Source organism: Prunus dulcis, chromosome 3, assembly GCF_902201215.1.
Source record: "Prunus dulcis chromosome 3, ALMONDv2, whole genome shotgun sequence".
NCBI classification, from domain to species: domain Eukaryota; kingdom Viridiplantae; phylum Streptophyta; class Magnoliopsida; order Rosales; family Rosaceae; genus Prunus; species Prunus dulcis.
Window position 1 is genome coordinate 18,763,962 of NC_047652.1, and position 24,273 is coordinate 18,788,234.

General features: G+C 37.9%; 5 protein-coding genes and 3 non-coding genes across 9 annotated transcripts; 5 read left to right on the forward strand and 3 right to left on the reverse strand.

The window, feature by feature from the left end:
• The first annotated feature begins 235 nt into the window (after positions 1-235).
• LOC117621923 (palmitoyl-monogalactosyldiacylglycerol delta-7 desaturase, chloroplastic-like) lies at positions 236-4,288 on the forward strand. The gene is made up of 3 exons (XM_034352448.1): positions 236-460; positions 3,919-4,059; positions 4,202-4,288. Exons 1-3 carry the CDS (start codon positions 236-238, stop codon positions 4,286-4,288), a joined length of 453 nt encoding a protein of 150 aa, XP_034208339.1.
• A 1,716-nt stretch (positions 4,289-6,004) lies between these two features.
• On the reverse strand, positions 6,005-8,179 carry LOC117621358 (glucan endo-1,3-beta-glucosidase 12-like). The gene is made up of 3 exons (XM_034351786.1): positions 7,998-8,179; positions 6,570-7,892; positions 6,005-6,287 (listed from the first exon to the last, which is right to left on the reverse strand). Exons 1-3 carry the CDS (start codon positions 8,083-8,085, stop codon positions 6,253-6,255), a joined length of 1,446 nt encoding a protein of 481 aa, XP_034207677.1. The 5' UTR covers positions 8,086-8,179; the 3' UTR covers positions 6,005-6,252.
• A 1,532-nt stretch (positions 8,180-9,711) lies between these two features.
• On the forward strand, positions 9,712-11,373 carry LOC117623469 (small ubiquitin-related modifier 1-like). The gene is made up of 3 exons (XM_034354461.1): positions 9,712-9,892; positions 10,750-10,899; positions 11,043-11,373. Exons 1-3 carry the CDS (start codon positions 9,815-9,817, stop codon positions 11,109-11,111), a joined length of 297 nt encoding a protein of 98 aa, XP_034210352.1. The 5' UTR covers positions 9,712-9,814; the 3' UTR covers positions 11,112-11,373.
• Positions 11,374-11,695: 322 nt separating this feature from the next.
• LOC117622305 lies at positions 11,696-16,974 on the reverse strand. 2 transcript variants are annotated; one of them, XM_034352944.1, is made up of 10 exons: positions 16,442-16,967; positions 16,222-16,313; positions 15,697-15,829; positions 15,316-15,585; positions 15,039-15,228; positions 13,586-14,812; positions 13,228-13,466; positions 13,058-13,131; positions 12,251-12,359; positions 11,696-12,020 (listed from the first exon to the last, which is right to left on the reverse strand). In XM_034352944.1, the coding sequence occupies exons 2-10, from the start codon at positions 16,275-16,277 to the stop codon at positions 11,988-11,990; spliced, it is 2,331 nt and encodes a 776-aa protein (XP_034208835.1). In that variant the 5' UTR covers positions 16,278-16,313; positions 16,442-16,967; the 3' UTR covers positions 11,696-11,987. The 2 variants fall into 2 exon arrangements, with proteins under 2 accessions (XP_034208835.1, XP_034208836.1); XM_034352945.1 differs by lacking the exons at positions 11,696-12,020; positions 12,251-12,359 and adding an exon at positions 12,397-12,623 and having other exon boundaries at positions 16,442-16,974.
• Positions 16,975-19,515: 2,541 nt separating this feature from the next.
• LOC117623435 (AUGMIN subunit 2) lies at positions 19,516-23,238 on the reverse strand. Its single transcript, XM_034354412.1, has 6 exons — positions 22,701-23,238; positions 22,208-22,333; positions 22,015-22,119; positions 20,916-20,984; positions 20,506-20,619; positions 19,516-20,059 (listed from the first exon to the last, which is right to left on the reverse strand). The coding sequence occupies exons 1-6, from the start codon at positions 23,055-23,057 to the stop codon at positions 19,709-19,711; spliced, it is 1,122 nt and encodes a 373-aa protein (XP_034210303.1). The 5' UTR covers positions 23,058-23,238; the 3' UTR covers positions 19,516-19,708.
• Positions 23,239-23,257: 19 nt separating this feature from the next.
• Positions 23,258-23,324, forward strand: LOC117623659. The gene has a single exon (XR_004585187.1). It is a non-coding gene; the product is annotated as a small nucleolar RNA U49 (small nucleolar RNA).
• Positions 23,325-23,494: 170 nt separating this feature from the next.
• Positions 23,495-23,640, forward strand: LOC117623658. The gene has a single exon (XR_004585186.1). It is a non-coding gene; the product is annotated as a small nucleolar RNA snoR2/U65 (small nucleolar RNA).
• Positions 23,641-23,686: 46 nt separating this feature from the next.
• LOC117623653 lies at positions 23,687-23,769 on the forward strand. The gene has a single exon (XR_004585181.1). It is a non-coding gene; the product is annotated as a small nucleolar RNA snoR77Y (small nucleolar RNA).
• Positions 23,770-24,273: the final 504 nt, after the last annotated feature.

A 24,273-nucleotide genomic window follows, 5' to 3' on the forward strand; every position in this document is an offset into this window, starting at 1 on the left:
AATGAAAGCTGCAAAGACTGGGGCACATGAATGCATCTGCATGGCTAGATGGGCATAATTCATTCGACCATGAAACACATGGCCATAAATGACATCACATGACATGCTTGGCAAGTTGGCCAGAGAGATGACGTGACATGCCCTAATTTGCTAACAACTCTGAGTCTATATAATACGAAAGCTTTCTTTTTTAATTTCCATGCAATATTAATCTCATATCCACATATGAAAAGAAATGGGAAGAAGTTGGGCGACGCAGTGGAGGGTAGAGTTTTTGGGGAGGGAATGGAACTTCGTGGACATAGGCTCAGTGGTTCTGGTTTTGGGTCTGCATTGCCTTACACTTTTGGCTCCATTCCATTTCAACTGGCCTGCATTTTGGGCGGCTGTGGCTCTCTACTTTGTCACAGGTGTTAGCAGGGGTGGCCTTGAGGGTGTGCAAGTGGTGCCACTGCACAGGGTCTCGATTTTTTTTATGTGTATAATATATGTATAACAAATGTTATATATATACCGAGTGAGTAAATTGTTGACACAAAAACATTTTTAGTTATGTTGGTTTGAAGGGCCTCAACTTTTATTTAGGGCGCGACTTCAAAACTCGCTTGTGTATATCATAGTTTTAGTTCTTTTTTGGTCCTTTTTTTTGTAAAAATTAATAATCATAATAATAAAAAAGGCAAACACGTTATTTTTTGTAAGTAATAATCATATCTCTTTGGCTCTTTTTTTTAATCTTTTGATATAATTTTTTTTTTCAATTTCAAGGATTTCAACACAAAAAATTGACCACAAAAAATATTCATAAATGTCACTCAAAAGCAAATAGTCATATTTAAATCTAAATTCAAATCAAGTATGTATCTAAATTTCAATTTATATATACTAAATGACTTACTTCATTATCATGTTGATTGGTTATATAATGAAAGATGATTTAATTTGTAATTTGTTTTGTAACAACAATTACAGTCCTGATCTCTTGGACCCCTGTAGTCCAAGAGATTTATGGTCACTCACCGTTGGATGTAAATTCAACGGTTGACTTGAATCGGGTAATAATTATTTATGTCATATTGCATTTATATATATCATTTTGAACCATTGGATTAATATCCAACGGTGGGTGACCACAATCTCTTGGACTCCTGTGGCCCAAGAGATCGGGACTGACAACAATTAATAGTCATAATAATAAAAAAAGGCAAACACGTTATTTTTTGTAAGTAATAATCATCTCTTTTTGGCTCTTTTTTTTTAATCTTTTGATAAATTTTTTTTTTTTTTCAATTTCAAGGATTTCAACACAAAAAATCGACCAAAAAAGAATCATAAATGTCACTCAAAAGCAAATGGTCATATTTAAATCTGAATTCAAATCAAGTATGTATCTAAATTTCAATTTATATATACTAAATGACTTATTTCATTATCATGTTGATTGGTTATATACAAGTCCTGATCTCTTGGATTACAGGGGTCCAAGAGATTTGTGGTCACTCACCGTTGGATGTAAATTCAACGGTTCACTCACTCTTGCACTCATTTTAAGAAACTTTTTTGGACTATTGGATTAATATCCAACAGTGGGTGACCACAATCTCTTGGACTTCTGTGGTCCAAGAGATCAGGACTGTGGTTATATAATGAAAGATTATTTAATTTGTAATTTGTTTTGTAATAACAATTAACAGTTCCGATCTCTTGGACCACAGGAGTCCAAGAGATTGTGGTCACCCATCGTTGGATATTAATCCAATGGTTCAAAATGATATATATAAATGCTGCAATATGACATAAATGATTATTACCCGATTCAAGTCAACCGTTGAATTTACATCCAACGGTGAGTGACCATAAATCTCTTGGACTACAGGGGTCCAAGAGATCAGAACTGTAACAATTAATAATCATAATAATAAAAAAAGGCAAACACATTATTTTTTGTAAGTAATAATCATCTCTCTTTGGCTCTCTTTTTTAATCTTTTGATAATTTATTTTTTTTCAATTTCAAGGTTTCAACACAAAAAAATTGACCAAAAAAAAAATCATAAATGTCACTCAAAAGCAAATAGTCATATTTAAATCTGAATTCAAATCAAGTATGTATCTAAATTTCAATTTATATATACTAAATGACTTACTTCATTATCATGTTGATTGGTTATATAATGAAAGATGATTTAATTTGTAATTTGTTTGCAAATTGATGATGATTTTTACTTTAAGATAATCTTGAGGCAATCTTGAGGATTTTTGCACAGTGCACCCGAGCTCAATTCCCGTGAAAGACAGTCTTGTGCAACCCAATATAATACTCCCCCATTTCCTTCCCTATCGAATGACAAAAATAAAATAAAAAGGATCAAATTGCAAAAAAGTAGTATAAAAATTATAGTTGAAAATTTATTACGTACATGACCAGTAAAATTTCTTTAAAGAACAAAGTCATATGCAAATGCAACCTAGCTAGCAGCAAAACCACCATAATGGCAATAAGGGTCAAATTAAAATTTTGGTTTGTTTTTTTGAAATTGATTGTTTTCGTTGAAAGATTCAAACTGCTATGCTATCTGTCAATTACATAATGTTGTAACCACTATTTAATGGCTTGTCCGATGTCAACACCAACATTCTATATCCCAGCTGCTTTCACAACCACATACTGAAATAATAAATACCCGATTACAAGGAATTAGTCAGTAATTATGTAGGCGCAAAGGTCATGCTCCTTATTCTTTAGTTAAAATTTAGCTAAAAACACACAAAAGTTATTTTAGGAACTCTATAAAATTTGAACTCCAATCATACTCCATAAGTTAGAAAGTCATAAATAATATAGTTATTTTTTAATTCAATATAATTGGTTATCATCTCTATAAAAAAAAATAGTTTGTATTAATTAAAAGTTTAAACTATGCATAAAACGAAACAAACATTAAATTATAAGGAGTCACTATGAGTCATTTCTCTCACCTCAGATTTAGGAGTTCCTAGAGGTCTCTTTATTTTAGAAGGTAATGAAAGAGCATGGTTGGAGTTGTATTTTTCCAATTCCTCCCTAAAATTTGTTTAAGGAGATGGTTTAGGGACTCCATTGTGGATGCTTTAAGTGCGAGTAATTATAGTGTACGTAGTATGGGAGTATGTCACATGGTATAACTCATTTGTTAGAATATATAAATGGATATTTATTGATATTATATCATAAAAGTGGGAAATATTAACCATATTGCCCATCCATATTATAACACGTGGACGCAGTAAAGCGTACGTACATGTGGGTTTTTGGCAAGTCATTAGACACAAACAAGTTTAAAACACTAAAATCAATCTCAACCACATGATTTCATTGAAATAGATCCAATGACTAAGCACCTCATTCCTCAAATGATGACACTGAATCTCTCAACTGCATGCATGCCGCTATATATATACATATATTCGAATCTCTCAACTGCATGCATGCCGCTATATATATACATATATTCTTCAGCAAGAATATTCTAATTGCCCCAATAATATCTATGTTTCTATGTGCAGACATTGCTTGTCACGTGCGTACGTCCCACCATTGACTTGACGCTAGCTCTTTAATTACTCATGTAGATTTTTTTTTTTTAAGTGCCCGTAGAGATAAGATGTCACATCCCGAGATCGGCTCCGCTGTAGTACGATATTGTTGGCTTTGGGCCCCCCTCTCTGCTTTCACGGTTTTGTTTCTGAGAACTCAGGAACAACTTTCTAGTTGGTCACCCATCCTGAGCAACTTCCGCTGTAGTACGATAATTGGTTTTGTTTGCCTATTGTGCTGTTCTATCATTTCAGGTGTGTATTTATCTTTGTAATTTTAGTAGAACAAAAATTTCTTTATATATATATATAGACTCATTCTTCCTGTTGAATCTGTTTGCAGAGAAGTCCACTTGAATGGGTGAGCATACACCGATCTCACCACCAATTTACGGACACATTGAAAGACCCTCATAGTCCCGTTCGGGGATTTTGGTATAGTCACATAGGTTGGATCTTCGATTATCGTTCTCAATTTGAAAGTGTATGAAATTCTTTATCTCTCACCAGTTGTACACAATATTAATGTTCTTAATCATGTGATTAAAATGATCAAAACACACAATTGTATACAACCGGTTAACACAACATGAAAAATATTGACATACTACTTTGAAAATTTGCAGTATGATGCACGACTAAAGAACGTTGGAGATTTGAAAAGGGAACCGTTCTACATATTTCTTCACTATATGTATCCCCTCTTCGTCTAATTGTTTTGGCAACAGACAGAAAGCTCCCTACTGAGACTCAGATGAAACGAAGAGCTTTGACAGTCAACAACATAATCAGTGAGGAAAAGGCTGAGGCAAAAGTGATCAACAATGGAAAGCTCGAATAAATTAAAAATATAATAAAAACTTAAATTTACTAAGCTATGAACATTTGAAGGGATGAAAATAAATAAATAAATATTGTCCTCTTATTGAGGTAATTGTTGCTTCACTGAGGGGCGGACCGTGCATATGGCTAGCACAGCCTAACATAACATTCCTCCACCACATGCTTGGTGAAATGCTCCACTCCACTAATGGCATGTTTGCTGATTTGTAATTAGATTATGAGGAATTGAATTGATGGTATATTTACTAATCGGGAATTGAAATTCTCATCCGAAATTGGAATTCTCATCCGGAATTGATTCCACATATTGAGGATTCATGTGTTTACTTCACATTACGGAATTGAAAAGTAAGTGGAGCCCACACAAAATTAGAAATTGAATTCCTGATTTTGGAGGAATTTAATTATTAAGTGGAAGGTGGTATTCTAATTCTTGTAGAACTGGCCTATTAAGAATTCATCTTTTTTACTCATTATATCTTTTAACCGTTGAATCAGACTAACTAATTTAATCCAACAGTTAAAAAATAAGACCTCACTTAAGAGTCATACATAAAGTCCTCACTATAGAGTTCTTGATCAAACCACCTCCTCAAGAAGTATGTTTGGCCATCAAGACAATTGGTCTTCTTCTTGGGGGTCTAGTAAAGCCCAGTCACTCCCAAACACAAAAGCCCAAACACATTGATATCAGAAGTGAGACTGCATGAGTCGTTCAAACTGCCCAAATCAAAACCAATTCGAGCGATTTATATAATTTAAAAAAAGTGTAATCTTAAACCGGGAAATTAAACCAATCCGAGTCACATAGAAAGAATCTTAAACCGAGCTGAACTAAATGATAATTTGATTTGGTTTAGATTTTTTTTGGGCCGACATAACCCTAAATAATGTTAAGAGGAGGTAGAGAGAAAGAGAATACAATGTACCGTAGCGGGTAGTGCGATGAAACGTGAAAATGGAGTAGGGTGGTCCCTATATCACATGGGAGAACCAGAAGTTGCAAGAAAAATGGGGACACCTTTTGGGTAGTCGTGAAAGGCCTTCGACCCTTCGTCGATTGGGAGTAAAATAAGAAAATTGTACCTACTTTTCAGTAAGATGCATCGTACAAATTTGTTGTCACTCGTCAATTAGTTACTACTATTCTACTCTTAATTTATTTTTACTTGTAATGTTTAGGGTGACGATGATGCCACTGATTTTGAGTACTGCGCCGATATGCACATTGCCCCCACTAATCTAATCTGATTCAAGCAAGGCATGTTCATGTTCATAGTAACACCACGTGAAGGTGACACACTCGAAAATGTGCAAGGGTTTCAGAGAGTTGAGTTTGTGGCATTCCCTTCACTTATCCAACCAGAAATGTCCAATAAAACTCTCGTAGAAGACAAGGCTATACAGCTATATGCATCCATGGATGACCCTCTCTTGGGTCTTGGCAGCAGCCATCTGTATCCCAATTGTTTTTCACGTGCGCCCAGTTGAGACGCAGAGTCTCCATCATCTTGTTTTGTCACCGTGCAAACAATCATTGTCCCCTTCTCTTATCCAACCAACTCAAACTCATCAAATTATCTAAATAAAATAAAAAATAACAGAGATTGATAATTAAGTATAAAGTTATTAACATAACAGTCAAAAGTTAAATAGTCTGAAACACAAAGTAAAGTAGCATACTAAACTACCCAACAATACATACAAAACGAAACCACCACAAAGAATTTCATTTTAAACTAATAAACCCTACTTCAGCAACAATTAGGCTAACACCCCTTTGCCCCCAAAATTACTAAATAAAACCCTCCTCCTGCCTGCCTGCCTGCCTTCTTCAGTATCCAGTGGGCAGCTCACATTTCCCGTACTCTGCAACCAAAAACATATAAACAACATTATTATATTTTACCCCTAAACAGTATATCAATATAAAGCAAAATCAATGCCCTCGGTAACACCAATGTGTAAACAGTAAAAGACAAACACAACCCCCAATAAATCATGATCACGTGACGTCATTTGACCTCGCGTGCCAACATCTCGTGGACCAAGAGTCAAATTTTCACACGGCAGCGCATTTTAGTATCACAACCATTATTATTTCACTAACATGTACCACTGCGTAATGAGAAATGACTGTAAAGTACTTACTGGGTGGTTGAGAGACCACGTAGGCCGCCCCGCCAAAATAACACGTGCCGACCCCACGTGCCTTCTTTTGGTAGTAACTGTTGAAAGCGTACGATGCGTGGGCCTCCAGTGTGTTAGGATCGTAACACGCGGAGCCTGGCTGGATCTGATGGCAGTCTGCCCCGCCCTCACCACAAGCGTAGTCTAGAGCCCTCTGCAGCTTCTCCTTCCCCGCCTCACCATTCGCCACGCACCACGTGTTCCCGGTCAAACTCTTCGACACGTCTCCGCCCCCGTTGACCGGTGCGGTCATGTGTTGGTTTCCAGCGACAGGCGACCGGTGGTCGTGGTAGTTCTTCAGCCCTTCAACCGTAAACGGTATGTCGTAAACTTTGCGTTCGTTGGGGAAGAAGAGGCCGTAGTTTCTCTCCGATGTGGGCCCGTTTTTCCTGTCCTCGTTAAACAGAGCGAAGAGATAGACGGTCAAATCTGCCTTCGGCCTCAGGGGGGTCCCACCACCGGTCAAGATCCGGCGGACGAGGTTGCCGTTGTAAGCAGCAGCGTTCTCCAAGCTAGCACCTACCTCATTCTCATCACCCTTTGAAGGCCAGCCGGTTTCGGACACTACCATGTTAATGTCGTCGTATTTTAAAGCCGACATGGCAGCAAAAACGGCGTCGATCTGAGCGTCGAAGAGGCTGAGGTAACGGAGACCGTTACCGGCGTCAACTACACCAGGGTTTTGACGGAAGAGAGCATAGTCTAGTGAGATGACGTCGGCGTTTGACTCGTAAGCGAAATAAGGGTAGGCGTTGACCATGAGGTAGGACCCGGTTTGACGGAGGAACTCGAGCATTGGCTTGAAAACGGTTTCAACGAGTTCGGGTCGGAACGACCCGGCGGATGCAGGATAGGAGTTTTGAAGGGCGCTCAGGGCAATGGGGGAGGAGACTTTGATGGCGGAGTGGATGTCGAAGTGGATGAGAGCTGTGTGGATGTTTTTCATGGCGGGCATGAGGAACTTGGTGGTGTTGTGGGTGTCGACAAAGACCTCGTTGCCGACCGCAATGGCTTCGATTTGAGTGTTGGGGTGGTAAGCGACGACGTTTCGCTGGACCCAGTTGGTGGCGAAGGACTGGGACTTGGCGACGGAGGAGAGGAGCTCGTTAGGGACGTCGACGGTGACCTTGATGTTGGATCCGGCGAGAGCTCGGAGCACGGCCGGGTCGGAGTCGAAGACCTTCACCCGCTCCAAGCCCTGGGACTTGAGAAGCTGCATCACCCTATACGCCGACGGAAGATTGTCGGCGATTCTGCCGTAGTTCACTCCTACAGAAGCTGCATCTGCAAAATGTAGCACAAAACGACAAAAAAATTAAAAAAGAAAAGAAAAACCCAAGCACTATTTCAAGATACTAGATAGTTTAATTTGTTCAGCATTTTAGTTACCTGCGTGAGATGATAAAACGGAGAGAAGGAGGAGAGATAGAGTGAGGAGGTGGCGGTCCATGCTCTGGTTTTTGGAGAAACAGAGCATTGCAGAGAGCTGCTTCTTCTTCTTTGTTGTTTCAGGTTTGTTTGCAGGTAATGGGAGAGTGGAGTGAGCGTGGGGAGTGAGGCAGAGGAAGAGGAGAGGGATGGTGCTTTTATGGGGTTAGAGGAATAACGTGGGGATCGAGATGGCGGGACCCACGTGCATGACAGGGACAGGAAAAAAAAGACTCCCAACGGACCAGTCGACTATCTTCTTCTTTTCTCCACTAGGACTTAAGGGCCCTACGTGGGCCCGACCTCACGTTCCCCTCAAAATCGACCGTTTTATTTTATGATTCACTTCACCTACAGAACATAACATGGATTAATAACACTGCGAGGCTCCTAGGGTTCATCAAAATTGTGGTTTTATTTATTTATTTTAATTTTTATGGGTATTTGGGTTAATGAATATTCATTTTCTACTGTTGAGTGTTTGGCTTGGATTGCTTCCACCTGTCCAATCAAATGAGCTGGAAGAATGCAACGGATCTAATTAATTGTACAGTGATATTTGTGCATAGGATGCTATGGGGTCCATTGACTTTGGAGGTTTGGGGAATAATCATAAATTTAATTACACCATCATATTATATATATATAAATAAATAAATAAAAATATCTGATGTTTTATTATTATTAATCATTTAACTGGTTTTCGAACGTTGGCTGCTACTACAAGCAAATGGAAGTGCTTAGTCTTTAACGGGAAATCGACCAACCAAAAAAGTCTTCACGGGAAAGTCAAGTAACAATTGGAGATAATCATAGGGAGAATTTCCTCATCACTCTTCTAAACACTTCGGACATTATTATAGAAAAGTCAAATAACAATCCAACATTTGAAGATAATAATATTCAAAATAATGCGTGTTTAAGGGCTAATGGCATCATGAAGAATGTTTTTGAAGAGAAACCACTTAACTTTAGGCATTTGTTATGTCAAGTTTAGGACATTCGAGATCAGCAATTACGCAAATGTTGAATCCAAAACTTTCCTTAAAGTCTAGATCCTCCTGAGTCTTTTTTTTCTTGTTAAAAAAAATATATATATATTTATAACAACGATATTGGGGATTCACTCGAGCAACCAAACCCGTTGTTGCACCCAAAAAGCCATAACACCAATATTGCACCCAAAAAGCCAACTTATGCATATCTATAGAGAAGTTGCTTTCCCTCCCTTGGCTACATCCAAAAGCTTTTTTTGATCTTGTCCATGAGAGAGACGTTACATGCATGTTAGCACATCTAACAAATTGTCATCAATCAATAAATAAAGCAAAAAAAAACAAATAGCCTTGGAATATAAATTTATAACATGAGGAGGACTTTCCTTTGTTTGTTTCTCAAAGCATTGATGAAAGAATATAACCCTTTGACGTTGACCCAAAAGCTTATCTTTGGGCCTAGAGGGACCTTGAAGGCCCTATTTATGTAATGGGCTTATTCTAATTTTCCAACTTTTTTTAGTGGGTTCTTTTTTGGGACGAAACTTTCAGTGGGTTATATGACTTTTTGCACTTTAGCCCAGACCCATGATTCTACCAATGAGACTGTGACACGTGTTCAATCTCTATTGCGCTGTGGCACTCAAAAGGCCGTCGGTGGTAGCGCCGTGGTGGTACAACCGAGAAAATAAAAAACAATAGGAGAGAGAGAAGAGAACCCTAATCTCATTCGTTTTACAAAGACCATACAGAGACCGAGAGAGACAGAGCCAGAAGACGAAGATGTCGACTCCGCAGCAAGAAGAGGACAAGAAGCCCAACGATCAAGCTGCCCACATCAACCTCAAAGTGAAAGGCCAGGTCCTTATTTCTTATCTGAACTTCACCCATCTGTGTTCTTTGGTTGTTTTTTCTTTTTATTTTTTTTTATTTTTTTTTTCCTTTTGTTGATTGTAATTTTGGCCTCTCATGAGTTCTTCAAGTTTTTGTTTTTAAGAATTATTTGAAGTTAATATGTTGCATGTTCTTTTGGCCTTTTAGGGGTTTTTTTTGCAAAATGCCTGCTTATGTTTTTCTTTCCTTTTTTTTATTCATAAAGACTATCAGTTTAATTTTAATATGATTCAGATTGTATGATTTCTGAGAAAGCTGACCGCGGGAAAGAAAATGCATAAGAGGGTTGTTGTTTTTCAATTCCCACAGCCTAGTTTTTGTTTGGCTTAAGGTATTTAGATTGATATAATGATTAGGCTGTGTTTGGTTGCTGTTTTATGCTTATATCCGTGGTCTATAATCTCTTGTAATTCCGGCTGTACTTCATTTACCCTTTTATTATTTTGTAATACTATTGTTTTTATTCTTGCCCATTATGATGATTTTGCTTCCTAAGTAATTGAATTGTGTGTGTTCTTATCTCCTTGAAGTATGTTTGTCATTGTTCTGTATTGTCTTTTGTCATGATAATAAGATAGTGGGTGATTTGTTTGTTGAGTTGCATTTAGTTCCATTTATTTATGTCTCCATCCCATAACTTTACCGTCTCGTGTTCATTTAATTCCATTTTTGCAATAGAGTTTGAGATTTTCTTGTTGGTAATTCCAAAAGTATTGAATCATAATCTACGAATTTGTCTGTGAGTGTTATGCTCTGAAGATAGAGATTATTGTCGTGAAAACTTCGGTGAGCAGATGAATGATGATTTTGTATTTCATTTGCAGGATGGGAATGAAGTGTTTTTCAGGATCAAACGAAGCACTCAACTGAAGAAGCTTATGAACGCATATTGTGATCGCCAGTCTGTGGAGCTGAATTCAATTGCCTTCTTGTTTGATGGTCGCCGTCTACGAGCAGAGCAGACGCCTGATGAGGTCCCTCTCTCTTCTATCACATTTACATAATTTACATGTGTCTCCTCATACACACACGGCCATTCACTTGGAACCACAAGTGTACACAGTCACTCATGTTTTCTGCAGGATGATGAATTGTTTGTATTGTTTCCTTGTTTCAGCTGGAAATGGAGGATGGTGATGAGATTGATGCAATGCTTCATCAAACTGGAGGAGCCGTACAGATTTGATACTATATGCTCTTATTGGAAGGAAGCTGTTGTTATGATGAAGACCACTGTGTTCTATGGATCTAGGGTATCAAGCATTAGGTTTTTTAGTTTTGTACAAGACCTTTTGTAGTAGTATTTTGATTAAGTAAATTGATGTGGAACTTGGCATCTGAGTATGGTTTTCCTTTTAATTTCATAGTCTTGTGTGGCAAGGCTGTATTTTAATCCAATTAGAATTTGATGTATAATTTCTACTCATATAGTGTTTCCATTGTCATCCCTTTCGCTCTCCTGTTTTTTCATTCATCGTAAAAAATTTGACTGCTTAAACGATTACCAGAATTTAATGTAATCTTTTGTTACTATCAATGGATTGCAGTTGTTTAACATATGCATACAAATTGAAAGATTAGCTATGGACCTGAATCTAAGCAGATTAATAAAAAATAAAAAAGAATGATGATTTGAATTTTATAGTCCAATTATGATGCAAATCAGATTCAGATTAGTATTTGTCATCTTTCTTTATTAACTGAAACGAACGGTCTGTTCTGAACTTGTCACTTACAAACTTTTTGAAAGAAAAAAAAAAGAAAAAAAAGTTGAAGAATTAAGCTGAAGTTCCTTATGATACATTATGTACAAATGTAAAGATTGTCTGCCCCAACAATTAACAAGTGGAAACAAAACTGAAAAGAATGAAAGGAAGGAAAAACGAAGCTCTTCCTGTGGTATTAACATGTCGCTGTCGCTACATCTCTTACATATTCTTCTTTGGCCAAATGCATCTCTTCTTAGATTGTTCAAGTCAAGGTTGTGTTTTTACACGGTGTCGCCAGCACTTCTCAAACAAAGTACTCTCTTGACTGTGTTCCTAAAAAAACTATCCAAACCCTACTCAAGGTTGATTTTCCTTCTTAATTCTGACTGCAAAGCCAAAACCAAAATATAATAGGTTTATGTTTAGGAGCATGCAGACTCAGGAATAAGAAAAGAAAAAGCGAAAACACGTGTTAAATTATGTTAATAGCAACCATGAAACACATATTGTGCGTGCAAAATTACTGTACATGTGACTAGCAAGTGTATTTCTGTGCTGCAATCTTGTGCAGGGAAGTGAAATCCATAATCTAAAATTCACACATTAGACTGCTAACCAGATTCCGTGTCTCAACGGTCGGCTTGCTACGTCTTGAATCTTCACGCCATGATCTCCGGGTTCGACCCAGTAATCTTTGGATAAACTCTTGTATATGATTATAAATGCTGTAACCATCGCATAAAATAACCATCAGCAAGGCAAAGGAATTTATTTGCATGCAGACTGAAAGAAATGGATTATTATTCGTCATGCTATAAGCAGGAAGCCAGCAATAGAAGTTCAAAACAATAAGTTTAAAAAGTACATGTATATATATATAAAAAAAAGGTTAATAGTATCTTCCAAGGCCACCACTGACCACCATTTTTCCATTATAAGAGAAATCTCCCCTTATGATCTCCCAAGATTCTGCAGTTGCCCCAACACTACTGCACAAGTCAAAAACCCTTCAAATCTTACATATCTTCCAAAGAAAATGTCCAGCACAACCCCCACAATCAGGGAGGACAGCTACAATGAGGCTGTTCTATGGTCTGATAAACCCAATTCTGAAAAAACTTTATTTATCCTTTTTCTTTTTCTTTTTAGTTGCTATTTTCAGATTTCCACTTTGGCCTAAATATCTAATTGAATATGTACATTATCAGAGTGGTATAGTGCAAGATATTACCATGAAACTTTGTAATGATGCCGAAATTAGCCATCAGCATATATTGTCCTAGCTATCAAATAAAGTTTAACAATGGCTTAAGCAACCATGACATACGTCTATGCATAAAAATAAAAATAAAAAGCTAGAGAGCAGAAAAATGCAGATCACTAAACAAGATATAAGTAGTGCTAAAGAAAAGAATAAGCATACCTAAGGCGATGCCTGTTACAAGCTATGAAGAATGCAACAAAACCATTTAAGATACTCCTGATCGCACGGAAAACCTGAAACCCAAAAAGAAAAGAATGGTGATCAATAAAACCATCTACCTGACATTGTCAAGAGGCATAACTGCAATTATATACTTTTATCTTCCAAACCTGAGAAAAGAGGTCATTCCAAAGTGAACGCCATATGGAAACTTCAACCGTTCTCACAGTTGCCTGAGAGGCTGAAGCAAACTGGAATATGCTGCTAGTAAACTGCCATATGTCTCGAAGCATGTCATATATACAGGCACAAATAAAAGCTAGGACATTGGCTACTGCAACGACCATGCGAACCGGAGCATAGACTATTTCCCATAGCATCCTCAACATAGGGTATACAATGGAAGTTCCTGCAACACAATGCAAACAAGACTACATGCAATTAATACAAGATTTTTTGTCAATTGTATGACGCCATTGATAATATAACTTCAGAAAAATGGGTGATCCAAAAAATTTGATGACCTACCAATGCTCCAGATGGCCGATAGGAGAAACCATATTGGAACTAGTAAAATCTGTACCAGGTTCCCCACTAGACTGCATGAAGATCCAACCAGAATCCAAATGATTGAACAGAGGCTTTCTATTACTTCAATAAGCACATTCCATACTGGAATGAGGAATCCAAAACACTCCAGAAGAGGTTCTGCCAATGGCTGAGCGAGAACTGAAATAAAGGATCGAGTGGTGCTTCTGATTGTCAGAAACCACTGAACAGCTTTCTGAGAGTTGTGTAGAAATAGCATTGTTCCCAAGTATTTGATCCTTGATATCATCGACCAGGTCTCTATCCAATCAAATAGAGGCCCACAAAGACGAGATGCAGTTACCTTGAGAACTGGAACATTTTTGTATAGGTCATAAAATCCTATTAGAACAGTGACAACTGAGATCAGCACATATAATGCTCTTGCAAGAGGGCACATCCACGGGCGATAGATATGGCAAAACCCTGGGTATGACTGAAGGAAGATAACCCAAGATGGAAGCCCAGCCTCAAGCAACGTCAGTAACCGAAGATCAGACATTATTATTTCTCTTAGTTTAAATGGGAGGTCGCGGTCATTGAACCTGAACAAAATAAGTACATCCCTGTACTGGGTAGCTTCAACAGCATCTACACAGTCACTGGTATAGGCATCCACAGTTACTGGTATAGCATCTTCCCTGAACTGGGTAGCTTTAAAAGCATCATCACAGGTTGTCTTTACAGTCTCTGGTATAGCGTCTTCACAGTCGCTGGTAAAGGTCTCAGAGTTTTGCATTTCATCTTCACAGTCCCAGGTATAGACGTCAGAGTTTTGCATTTCATCTTCACAGTTACAGGAATAAGCCTCAGAGTTCTGCATTTCATCTTCACTGTAACAGGTATAGGTCTCAGAATCTTCAGAGTCACTGATATAGGTCTCAGGATTTTGCATTTCCTCGGAATAAGTATCTAGTTCAACTCCAGTGCTGATGGACGTGGTTATTTTCCGCCTCTTATAAGGCCCAGTAGGTGGAGGTGGTGTATGTGCAACACTGGTCCCATTTTTACTGGTTTCCGGATGTACACTATAGTTGCTACTAAGGCAGTGGAGAGAGTTTTCCTCCATAGACAGATTATTATACGATAGATTTTCTTCAACAACCGGCATAGTTTCTGGATATTCTTCGGCATCTGGATATTCTTTGGCATCAAAGAAGACCTCTCCTAGAAAAGTTTAAAAACAAAAGACCATTGCATACTCATTTTCATTGGTATTAGAGAAATACAGTAGTGTCAGCAGCCATCATGTAGCATAGTGGCACCTATGAAAATCTAACACTTTTTCCAGACAAAGAAATTCTCCAATTATATGTTTATCCAAATTTTCTAATAAACCAACAAAGGAAAATTTTTCAAAAGGAAATTCTCGTTCTGAGCTTCATGAATTTACCTTCTGAGTCCTGTGCAACAGAAACACCCTCATGGAGACTACCTATGGCAGAATTCAGATACTCTTTCAACTGTAGCTGCTCAGAGATTGTTCCTGAGAACCATGAAGATATACAACTTGCAGCTTGAGCAATACTGTCAAATTCCCATCTTTGCATGAATTTAGCCTCTACAGCCAGCGATGTATCAGTCTGCACGTGACATCACAACCATATAACACAACAACACTTACAAAGAACTGCAAACAACTATTGAAGGATATAGAAAGGGGGTGATACCTGAAGCTCATTGACGTAATTAATACCTCGAACATTGCTCCATGCAACTTCAAACACAATAAAACCATACAAGGTCCTATGCAACTCCTGGCTTAGAAGCAAAGAAGTCCTTAGTTTCTTTACAGGTAGCAATACCTTCTTCTGAGACTTAATCAACGAGAACCACCTAGCAAACTTCTTTGGTTTTGCAGTCTTGGGTAAGGAGCAAGCATCCTTTCCTTCTGTTCTCAACTTCCGTGCTTTAGAGTTGGCAAAAGGAGATAACCTTGACTGAAAATCAAACAAATATAAACTCTATTCCTCCATAAAATTGAACTGGAAAAAAATAAAAAAAAATCGTAAGTTGGAACATTATGGGGGGTGTAGTGACTAGTGAGTGACCTTGGTAACCATCAATTGCCACAAGTGTGCTGACCGTGAGCCTAGCCATGGCCGATTGTCAACCAAGATATAGAATTTCTTGCTTTCAGGGGCCAGGAAAAGGCTAAGATCCGAAAGGTAAGACTGCAAGTCTCTGCAATCAAATAGCACAAAACACATCACTTCATAATTTACACAAAAAAGAAAATAAGCAAAAACAGCAGCACATAATATGTTTCCAGAGGTGAAAAAGCACAAGGTTTTCTCTGCATTTAGCAATACTAAATCACTATCACAACAAAATACACATACATACACAAGAGCTGAAAATTAGAAACCAGCATCAACTTCACTTGTAAATTGACCTGGTTGCCAGTGTTAAGCAAATTAAAATTTATGACATAAAACTCAGAATCAAGGCTGCTAAACCACTTCTGGCACAGACTAAAACATGCTTGTTGCCTCAAAACGAGAATAAATTAAGCAAATTAATAACAAATATAATTAGAATTTAAGAAGTACAAATAAGAAATTTAAGATTGTTACCCAATTTGCAAACTGGTGAGGGGGAAAATACAGCGACCAGCGTCACATTTCCCCATCACAATCAAGCTTTGCGCCCAATTTGTCACCAATCACTGCTTCACAGAATTCACAAATGCAATTAATACAATACACAATCCAACATATAAATACATACTATGTGTATATCATGCATGCATATGTTGTATGTATGTATGCATTTACTAGAGAGAGAGAGAGAGACCTTGTTGATGAAGAAGAAGGAAATTCCATAGAAAGAAGAGAAAGCAATCACCGGCGAACTTCATAACAGAGACAAAGGCACGCCGAGAAAGAAAGAGAGACAGAGAGAATGGGGAGTCCACGTGGACGAATCAAGGGCGGGGATTGGAGGACGGCAGAGGAGGGAAGCGTTCACATTTCACAGCAACGCTTTCATCATCTTTTTTTTTTTTGGTCTTTTGTTTAATTAATTCTGAAAAATTCGGTATTTATGAATTGCTTTGCTTGGATTGGAAGGCGAGACGAGAGAGAGAGGTGTCGCGTCCGGAGGGAGACCCAGGGACACGTCTCTTGGGCATTTATGAGGAAGATTGAGGAAGGGGGAGGGGGGCAAAATGGTAAATTCGAATATCCGGATCGCATATGGTTCCTTCCCGCCACCACTATTCTCCTCTAGATTGTCGTTTTGCGTTGCGTGGATGGATAATAAAGTCCGAAATTTCCATGCGGAAGGGGAAGACATGCCGGAAACCTCAACGAAACCGAAACCTGGGGAAATAACCGCGCCACTTGTGTGACCAATCTCCACAGGCTATCCCCTACGCTCGTCGGCACGCTCTTTACCGTATGATCCAATCATCTACCGTTCCTTTTTTTTATATATTTTAATATATAAAAAAAAGGGGGTATTAATTACGAAATTGGGAGGCAATCGGTGGATAAAGTCAGGGTCACAGAGAAATAGGTGACCAGTGAATGATTAGGGATAGGGAGGGGAGAGTAGAAGCGCGTAGAGTGGTCCTATATTTTGTCTAGAAAAATAATCCACTAGACTAACCCAGAATATGCTTTAGGTTAGTTAATTACACTAACTCACTAATTATCAGAAAATACTAGATGAAGAAGCTTCTCACTTCCCGCAATAAAAATTTCTACTAATTGCTGTGAATTATATTTCGGTGTGGTGCGAGCCAAAAACTCTTTTAGAATTTTATGAATGGAATTAGTTATAGTAATTACTATGCCTTGTTGGTTGAGAATTGTATGATGTGGTAGTTGTTTCTATATAAAACTTGAATTTTGTCCATTATTAAATTCACGTGATTTAATATCAAAATTTTTATAATCAATTTTGTCATTTGAAATTTTTATCTGTATCCGTAGTTATACGAATTCTAATCTCATAATTAATGAGATTTTTTGTTGAGTCCACAACAAACAAGAATGAATTTTCAGGCTAAAAGAAACATATATATAAATATCTTTGGCTAATTAAAATCCTTTCACTTTTGTAATTTGTTAGACAATAATGTATTTTGGCTAGACATGCGGCGTCTGTTGTTAGCTACCCTATGGGTCGCCGCACCCAAACCCTACGCTCTCTCATGGTGCAAGGACCCACCACGATCAGGAATTACATGATTAACAGTGGGACCCGCGATGTCATTGGCCTCATCTGAGCCGAACAACCTATGATTTGGCGTGGGGCCCAGGGAGCTGTTGGAACGGAACCTTTTATTTAGCAAGGGGCTAAAACTAAAAGGCTGTCCATAACGATAAGAGAAGAGGACAGTGAAGCAATGTATATACCACGATGTGCATCACGTTCATAATTTTGAGTTTACATCTGCCTCTCTGGAAAATAAAATACCCAAAAGGGCATGCATGATGCATGTTATTGGAGTTGGATGATAATTCATCTTTATTCTTGTAATTTGCAACCTCATCTGTCACTGTGGAGCCCAGTAAAATACGCTTTGAATTTTTCATCGTTATCGGGATATATAGGCTCGTGAGAGAATACTATATTCATGTATTTGCGTAAATGATTGAGAGTCATTGATTTAAAAAGTTGAACTAATTGATTGAGGGTCAATTTGTCTGGCTCCTCATGTTGCCAAAAAGATGTTATGTTACAATAGAAAAATGACATGAATCATTAATAACACTGAACAGCAATTGAAACATATCCCACAATTTTTAGGCTTTATAGGGACTCTAAGCAAAGTTTGATGATGTTTTTAGAAATTTTGAATGGTATTATAAATGTAAATTTCCTTTCTATGGGCATGACAGGCTGTTTCGATTGTAATTTGTAGTAAACTTGGTTATTATTAGGATGTTAGGTAGTTCGTTCCTTAGCCGAGAAGGTAACATAACATTGATTGATGGTTTGATGTTGAAATAAAGATGTTTTTTTTAATATTTTAAATTTGATGTTTTTTATTTTCATCTGGAGGTTGACTTTTGAGATCATAACTGCAGCTTGAATTGGTTTGGTGAATTCTTTGATTGTCTTACCTCCTTCCCTCTCCTTGTTTGACAACGTATCGTATTATGAGAGAGACTTTCATGCAACTGAAATATCATTTTTTGCTATTTCCGATCAATAAAGCAATAACAAGCAAGATAACTTTTCTACATGATATAGCATTATTGGCCAGGATAACAAAATAGTGTATCCCCGTTACAGGAAAATGTTTCTGCATATGTACACCTTTTAAGGCTCATAGATGTGAAAGGTGCATGGAAATTTACAAGTGGTTTCCCAGAGAGAGCATATTGAGATGGGTGCATAAGCATATGACCTTTCATTTTCACATTGAAGCTCTATGTATACACACTACTATGCAGCTCCTCCTCTCCCTTCAATGCAACTCAAGGCCCACTTGAAAATAGTTGAAATCAAAAAGGAAAAATTGTTGCAATGATATTAGGTGTGGTAAGATAACATCAATTATCAGACGACAAATGTTTATATTGTCAGACTCGGAAGTTATACAATAACGAAAAAATTGGTCCAAAAAGTGAAAAAATTGACTATCATCAACATTTGACCCCAAAAAAACTAATCAGAAGCTGCTGGTGTCTTCTTGAAGTCCTATAGGAAAAGGCCGAAAGCATAACAACATCTGGTCGTGATGGGAAAATCCCATCAAATCCACTTCTATCGAAGACTCGATAAAACCAAGCTTGAGCTGCCTTATCTTTTTTTTTTTTTTGTTGTTATAAGCATGAACTGCCTTATCATTCAAGCACACATTTCAAACTGATGTACCAAGCCCAGCAGTTATCTGACGTACAGGCCCAGAAAGATTAAAATGGGAGAAGTCAGATGGCATCACTTAAACATTTCGACATAATAGAATACATGTATACTGCACAAACTAATGAGTGTCTCAATGTGTATAATTGCATTGGATTTTTTTTGCATACTTCTACTATTACAATGACTATTTCACACAAAAACATACATTGAGTAACATCGCAACGAAATTCAGCAAATTGACTAAACACCACTCTTTTTAACTGAAGGAGGCCATGATAATCTCCTGTGGCTAGTTCCATCCCCCTCACTGTTTTCATCATCTGCTTCTCGGTGCTTGACTTCTGGCCTCCTTGAGCTTCTGATAGCTAAGTCATCAAAGCTTGGTTCAGTTCTCCAAGGCGGTGGAGTTACACATTCGGAATCCCCTGGTACTCTTCGGGAGGAATCCTTGCCTGGTGTTATCGGTGAAGATGCGTCACTATGACCGACTCTGAGATGCTGAAGTGTTGAAAATGATTCCCTCATAGCAGACATTGCTTCAAAGAACCGAGTGCATGATGCTAAGGCAACAGGAATTGGACGAAGCATTTCCTGCATCAGTTAAACAAAATGAGGATCATATCATGCAGTAGCAGCTTCCCATGCAATGTAACAAATTTCTTGAATCAACGAGACACTGGGAATTTTATTGGGATGAAATTATTTGACCTATACCATGCCATGAAACTAAAAGTTCTACAACATTAATGAGTTGGCAGGGCAATACTTCATGGGAGATCATATAATCTCATGAACCCCTTAATGAGATCTTTGATATTTGGCTTCTGTATCTTCATGGAAATAAATTTTATAAGACGAATAATTCCTTTAATGCTATTATCAGCAAATTGCAAAAGTAACATACTCATGTAGTTGCCAACAATCAAATGTGGTCTAAACCAAACAACATCATGCAACTGGAAAACACAGAAGAACCAAATGCGCGACATGCATGGTCAGTTAATTTGGAAACAAATGAAAAGCTTTGGCATGCATACCCCCCAAACTGAAGGAGGTTCCTTAAATGTCTGACTCCACTGGAAATCTGCAACTGATGCTGTCAAGGCCCCATAATCACTAGCAGCCTTCATCAGTAATTCAGAGAATTGTTTCTGCACAGGCCCAAGCAAAAGATACCATAAGCATTAAGAAAACAGTCTTCACTTGATGAGATATCCAATCCTTAAGTTTGTCAAAACAGTTCTTTGATGAATCTACACTCTTACAATTCAACAATATGACTTGGATTTAGTTAAAAACACTCTTTAGACTTGTCAAAATAAGATGGCTCTGATATAATCTTAGCCTAGAATCTTTAATACAAGTCACCTAAACAAATTCACAAAATTTGAATAAGAATAAAAATTAGACAGGGATTTTACACTGCTGAACACAAAGGGTAACCGACCTGATATTCTGCTTCCACTGGAATGCAATCAAGTGAATATGGTTGTTGAAGACGGGCTATGATGCGATCCTGCCAGTGATTAGAAAAAAAATTATAAATGAGGAGGTATTATTGAGAGACAAAGATACATGTGAATGAATTCAATTATTTATGCCATAACATACACATATGTAAGTGGTACCAAAGAGGAAACCCAGTGTGTAAATTTGTTCTTCTATGTCCACTAGAATTCAATTTTCAAAGAGCATGATAACCAAAGCATCAGTTCACTATATTACTAGCCTTGACATATCTTCTAGAGCATAATCTTGAAAAGAAACGCAGCAACTGTTTTTTCTCCTAACTGGTGTGTTATGTGCAAAAGGGACAGCGAGACTGTGGATCATCTGTTTTTGCTTTGTCCTGTTGCCTCTTCCTTGTGGGCACACTTGTTTCAGGTGACAGGACTAACGTGGGGTAGCTTCGCATTGTGTAGTGCGGTGCTTGAAGGTAGATTGAACTTCTTTGGTGGCAAGAGGAAGGGTTCAGTGTTGGGAAATTGTGCCATGATGGCAATTTTTTGGGTAATTTGGGGGGAAAGGAATAAGATAATTTTTGAGGATGTGGTAGGGGATGAGGCAGAGCAGCTTTGGGATCGTATCCGATTCTGGGCATCGCTATGGGCATCTGTTTCAGCAGAATTTAGGGAGATTAACTTTCAGTTCATCCATCTAGATTGGAAAGCCGTAGTTTTGAAATGTAGAGTTTTTTTAGCCTTTCTGTTTTATGCTGCGGCCCTTCTTGGCCACCTCTTGTTCCGTTGGTGCCTTGTTCTTTTCTGAAATAAAATTGTCTCTTTCCAAAAAAAAAAAAAAAATAGAAGAAGAAACGCAGCAACCGCTTCAAAAGAGATGTTATAGTCCATTTCATTATTCTCCGGGATGACTTTGTTAGGAACTATTACAGATATCGAAGAATGCACAACGTACAGAATATGCAAATGATACTTAATGTTAAATCATTGTATGGTTCGACAAAGACAATGGAAATCTAACATACAGAATAAGAGACTTCAGCATATCCATTTCAAGAACGCAACAACATACCACATACAATTTACCTTATTCTGAATCACATCTTTCAATATGGTTGTAATCCTCGCTAAAGTTTCACACTTCTTTTCCATTTCACTCGCATGTGTCAAATGTGCTACGTTTTTATCATCCTAAGGATAATATAATTACCAAGTCAGTTCAACATATAAGATAACGCAGTAAACTGAAAACAGGAAAGAAGAGACTACAATAGCTCACTTTTCTCCCTTGAAGTTCAACTTGCAGATCTGCTATTTTTCTTTGTACAGAGGTAAGTTCCCTCAGAACCTTTATCAAGTCATCACCCTTCTCACCAGTAGTAGTGGATAGGTTCTGAAGCACTTCCTACATCAAAAATATGATTGAGCTTTTGTGAAATTCGGAGCATGAAGTGTCCACATTGTAATTGACCAAATGATCAGCTTTGCTCTGGCACAAACATGAAACATTTGACAAAATAATTCATCTATACCCTCTACTGGCTCCAATAAGAGCTTTAGACAAACTCATTTCCACCTGTATATGCCCATACCAACACTACCCTACTAGGTTCTTTCATTGTATTTCAATAGGTGTCTAAAATTAAGCTTAAATATCAAAAGAAGTAGGAAAAGCTAAACTGGGTGGAGCTGATTATAAGCCAAAGTGAGCAAAAAAATGAAATTGGACATGGAAGACATAGAGACAGAGAGAAAGGAGACTGAGGCTTTACCTGGGTAGGAGGAGCGGCAACAGAAAAGCCAAGATCCGAAGCAATGGAGAGAGCATCGGACATGCCTCCGATGCGTCTCAGAGGCTTCTTCCCAACCCAAGTGCTGTCACTCCCCATCGACATTCCCACGCACCAAACCACGCCCTTCAAGCTACACCAGCAATTGCTCTGCCCTTCCAACCACCACTTTCTTCTTCTTGCTTTCAGAGACGGCAATGCGCTGAAAAAATTCAAACCTTTGCAAGGTGAGCTCTGGCCGGCCGAGTGGACCGAGCTGTAAGACCCGTTCTTAAGGCCCGAATTACGAGGCCTATTATATTGAGCCAAATTATGGCCCAAAACACAAACAAAGCCCATATTCGGAATTAGGGTTTTCAAAAGATCATTACTTTTCCTATATAAAGCCTCCTCTCATTGTATCTTCCATGAATTGGCGACTCCCAGCTCTATTGGTTAAACTTGTTGCAGCCGCTGGTCTCTATTCTCAATTTGGGGTTTCAGGGCTTTATGCTTATAGTGTTTTAGTGTTAGGGTTTTTGTAGTTGCAGCCTGATTGATACCAATGAGGAAGAATGCCCAAAGTGATAGGAAGTGCCGTATGACACTTTAAACAGCGGCGGCTACACGGAAAGAGCCGCTGCGTTCCCATCCGCCGATGATTGGTTCATTGGTCGGGAACAGGTGGTTCCGGTGTGCCGCCGTGTGTGTGATTTGGAACGGGATTCTGAGGGTCGAAATTATTTTTCTTGAAATTATTAATTTCCAATTTTTTCTTCTTTTCCCGATAATTTGAAGGTTCGATGCCACGTCGCCGGTAGCTGAAATAGCCTTGACCGACGATGCTACATTGAACCAACAGCGATCCCTTTCGCATTCTGATAGGAACCTGTGGATCCTAATACACTCTGGTCCACGGAGCCGATTTACTGCGATTACATTTTATTTTTAATTTTGTTGGTCTTTTATTTTTGTTTATTGAGTAATTGAAGCCAATGAGGATTTATGTTTTAGTTGGAATTACCGACTGAATATTCTTTGATGAAAAACGACTGGCTTTCTGAGGCTTCAGAAAATTTAATTTTACTTTTTTCATTTTTCAAAACGAAAATGTTGCATTGATTTTTTACAAAAAGAAATTTTTTTGATTTTGGGGTGATTTATTTTGCCATTTTCACAGGGTTTGTACAGAAATGGCTTTTTTGGCTAAGAACTTGTATCATACATATCCAAGAATTGATATAATCATTTAATACGTTCTTATAAAAAAAATTAATCTTTTAAAATGTAAAATTGGATTAACTACATTTTACTCTCCGAAATTAGAATCGTCTTGAGGTTTTAATTTCATTAATGTAAAATTTAATGTTTAATATGATCAAATTATGCCCTAGGTCAATGAATTAGTTAAATTGATTGGCATCGTGAAATATAATGGCAAGGTGAAATCAAAATTTACCTTTCACCAGTAAGTACAAACTAGTTGTGATGATGGCAGATCAGAAGTTTTAGCTTCTCAAATAACAGTTATAAATTAATGTCTAAAAAAATGGTATATTGATTAACAGTCCTGATC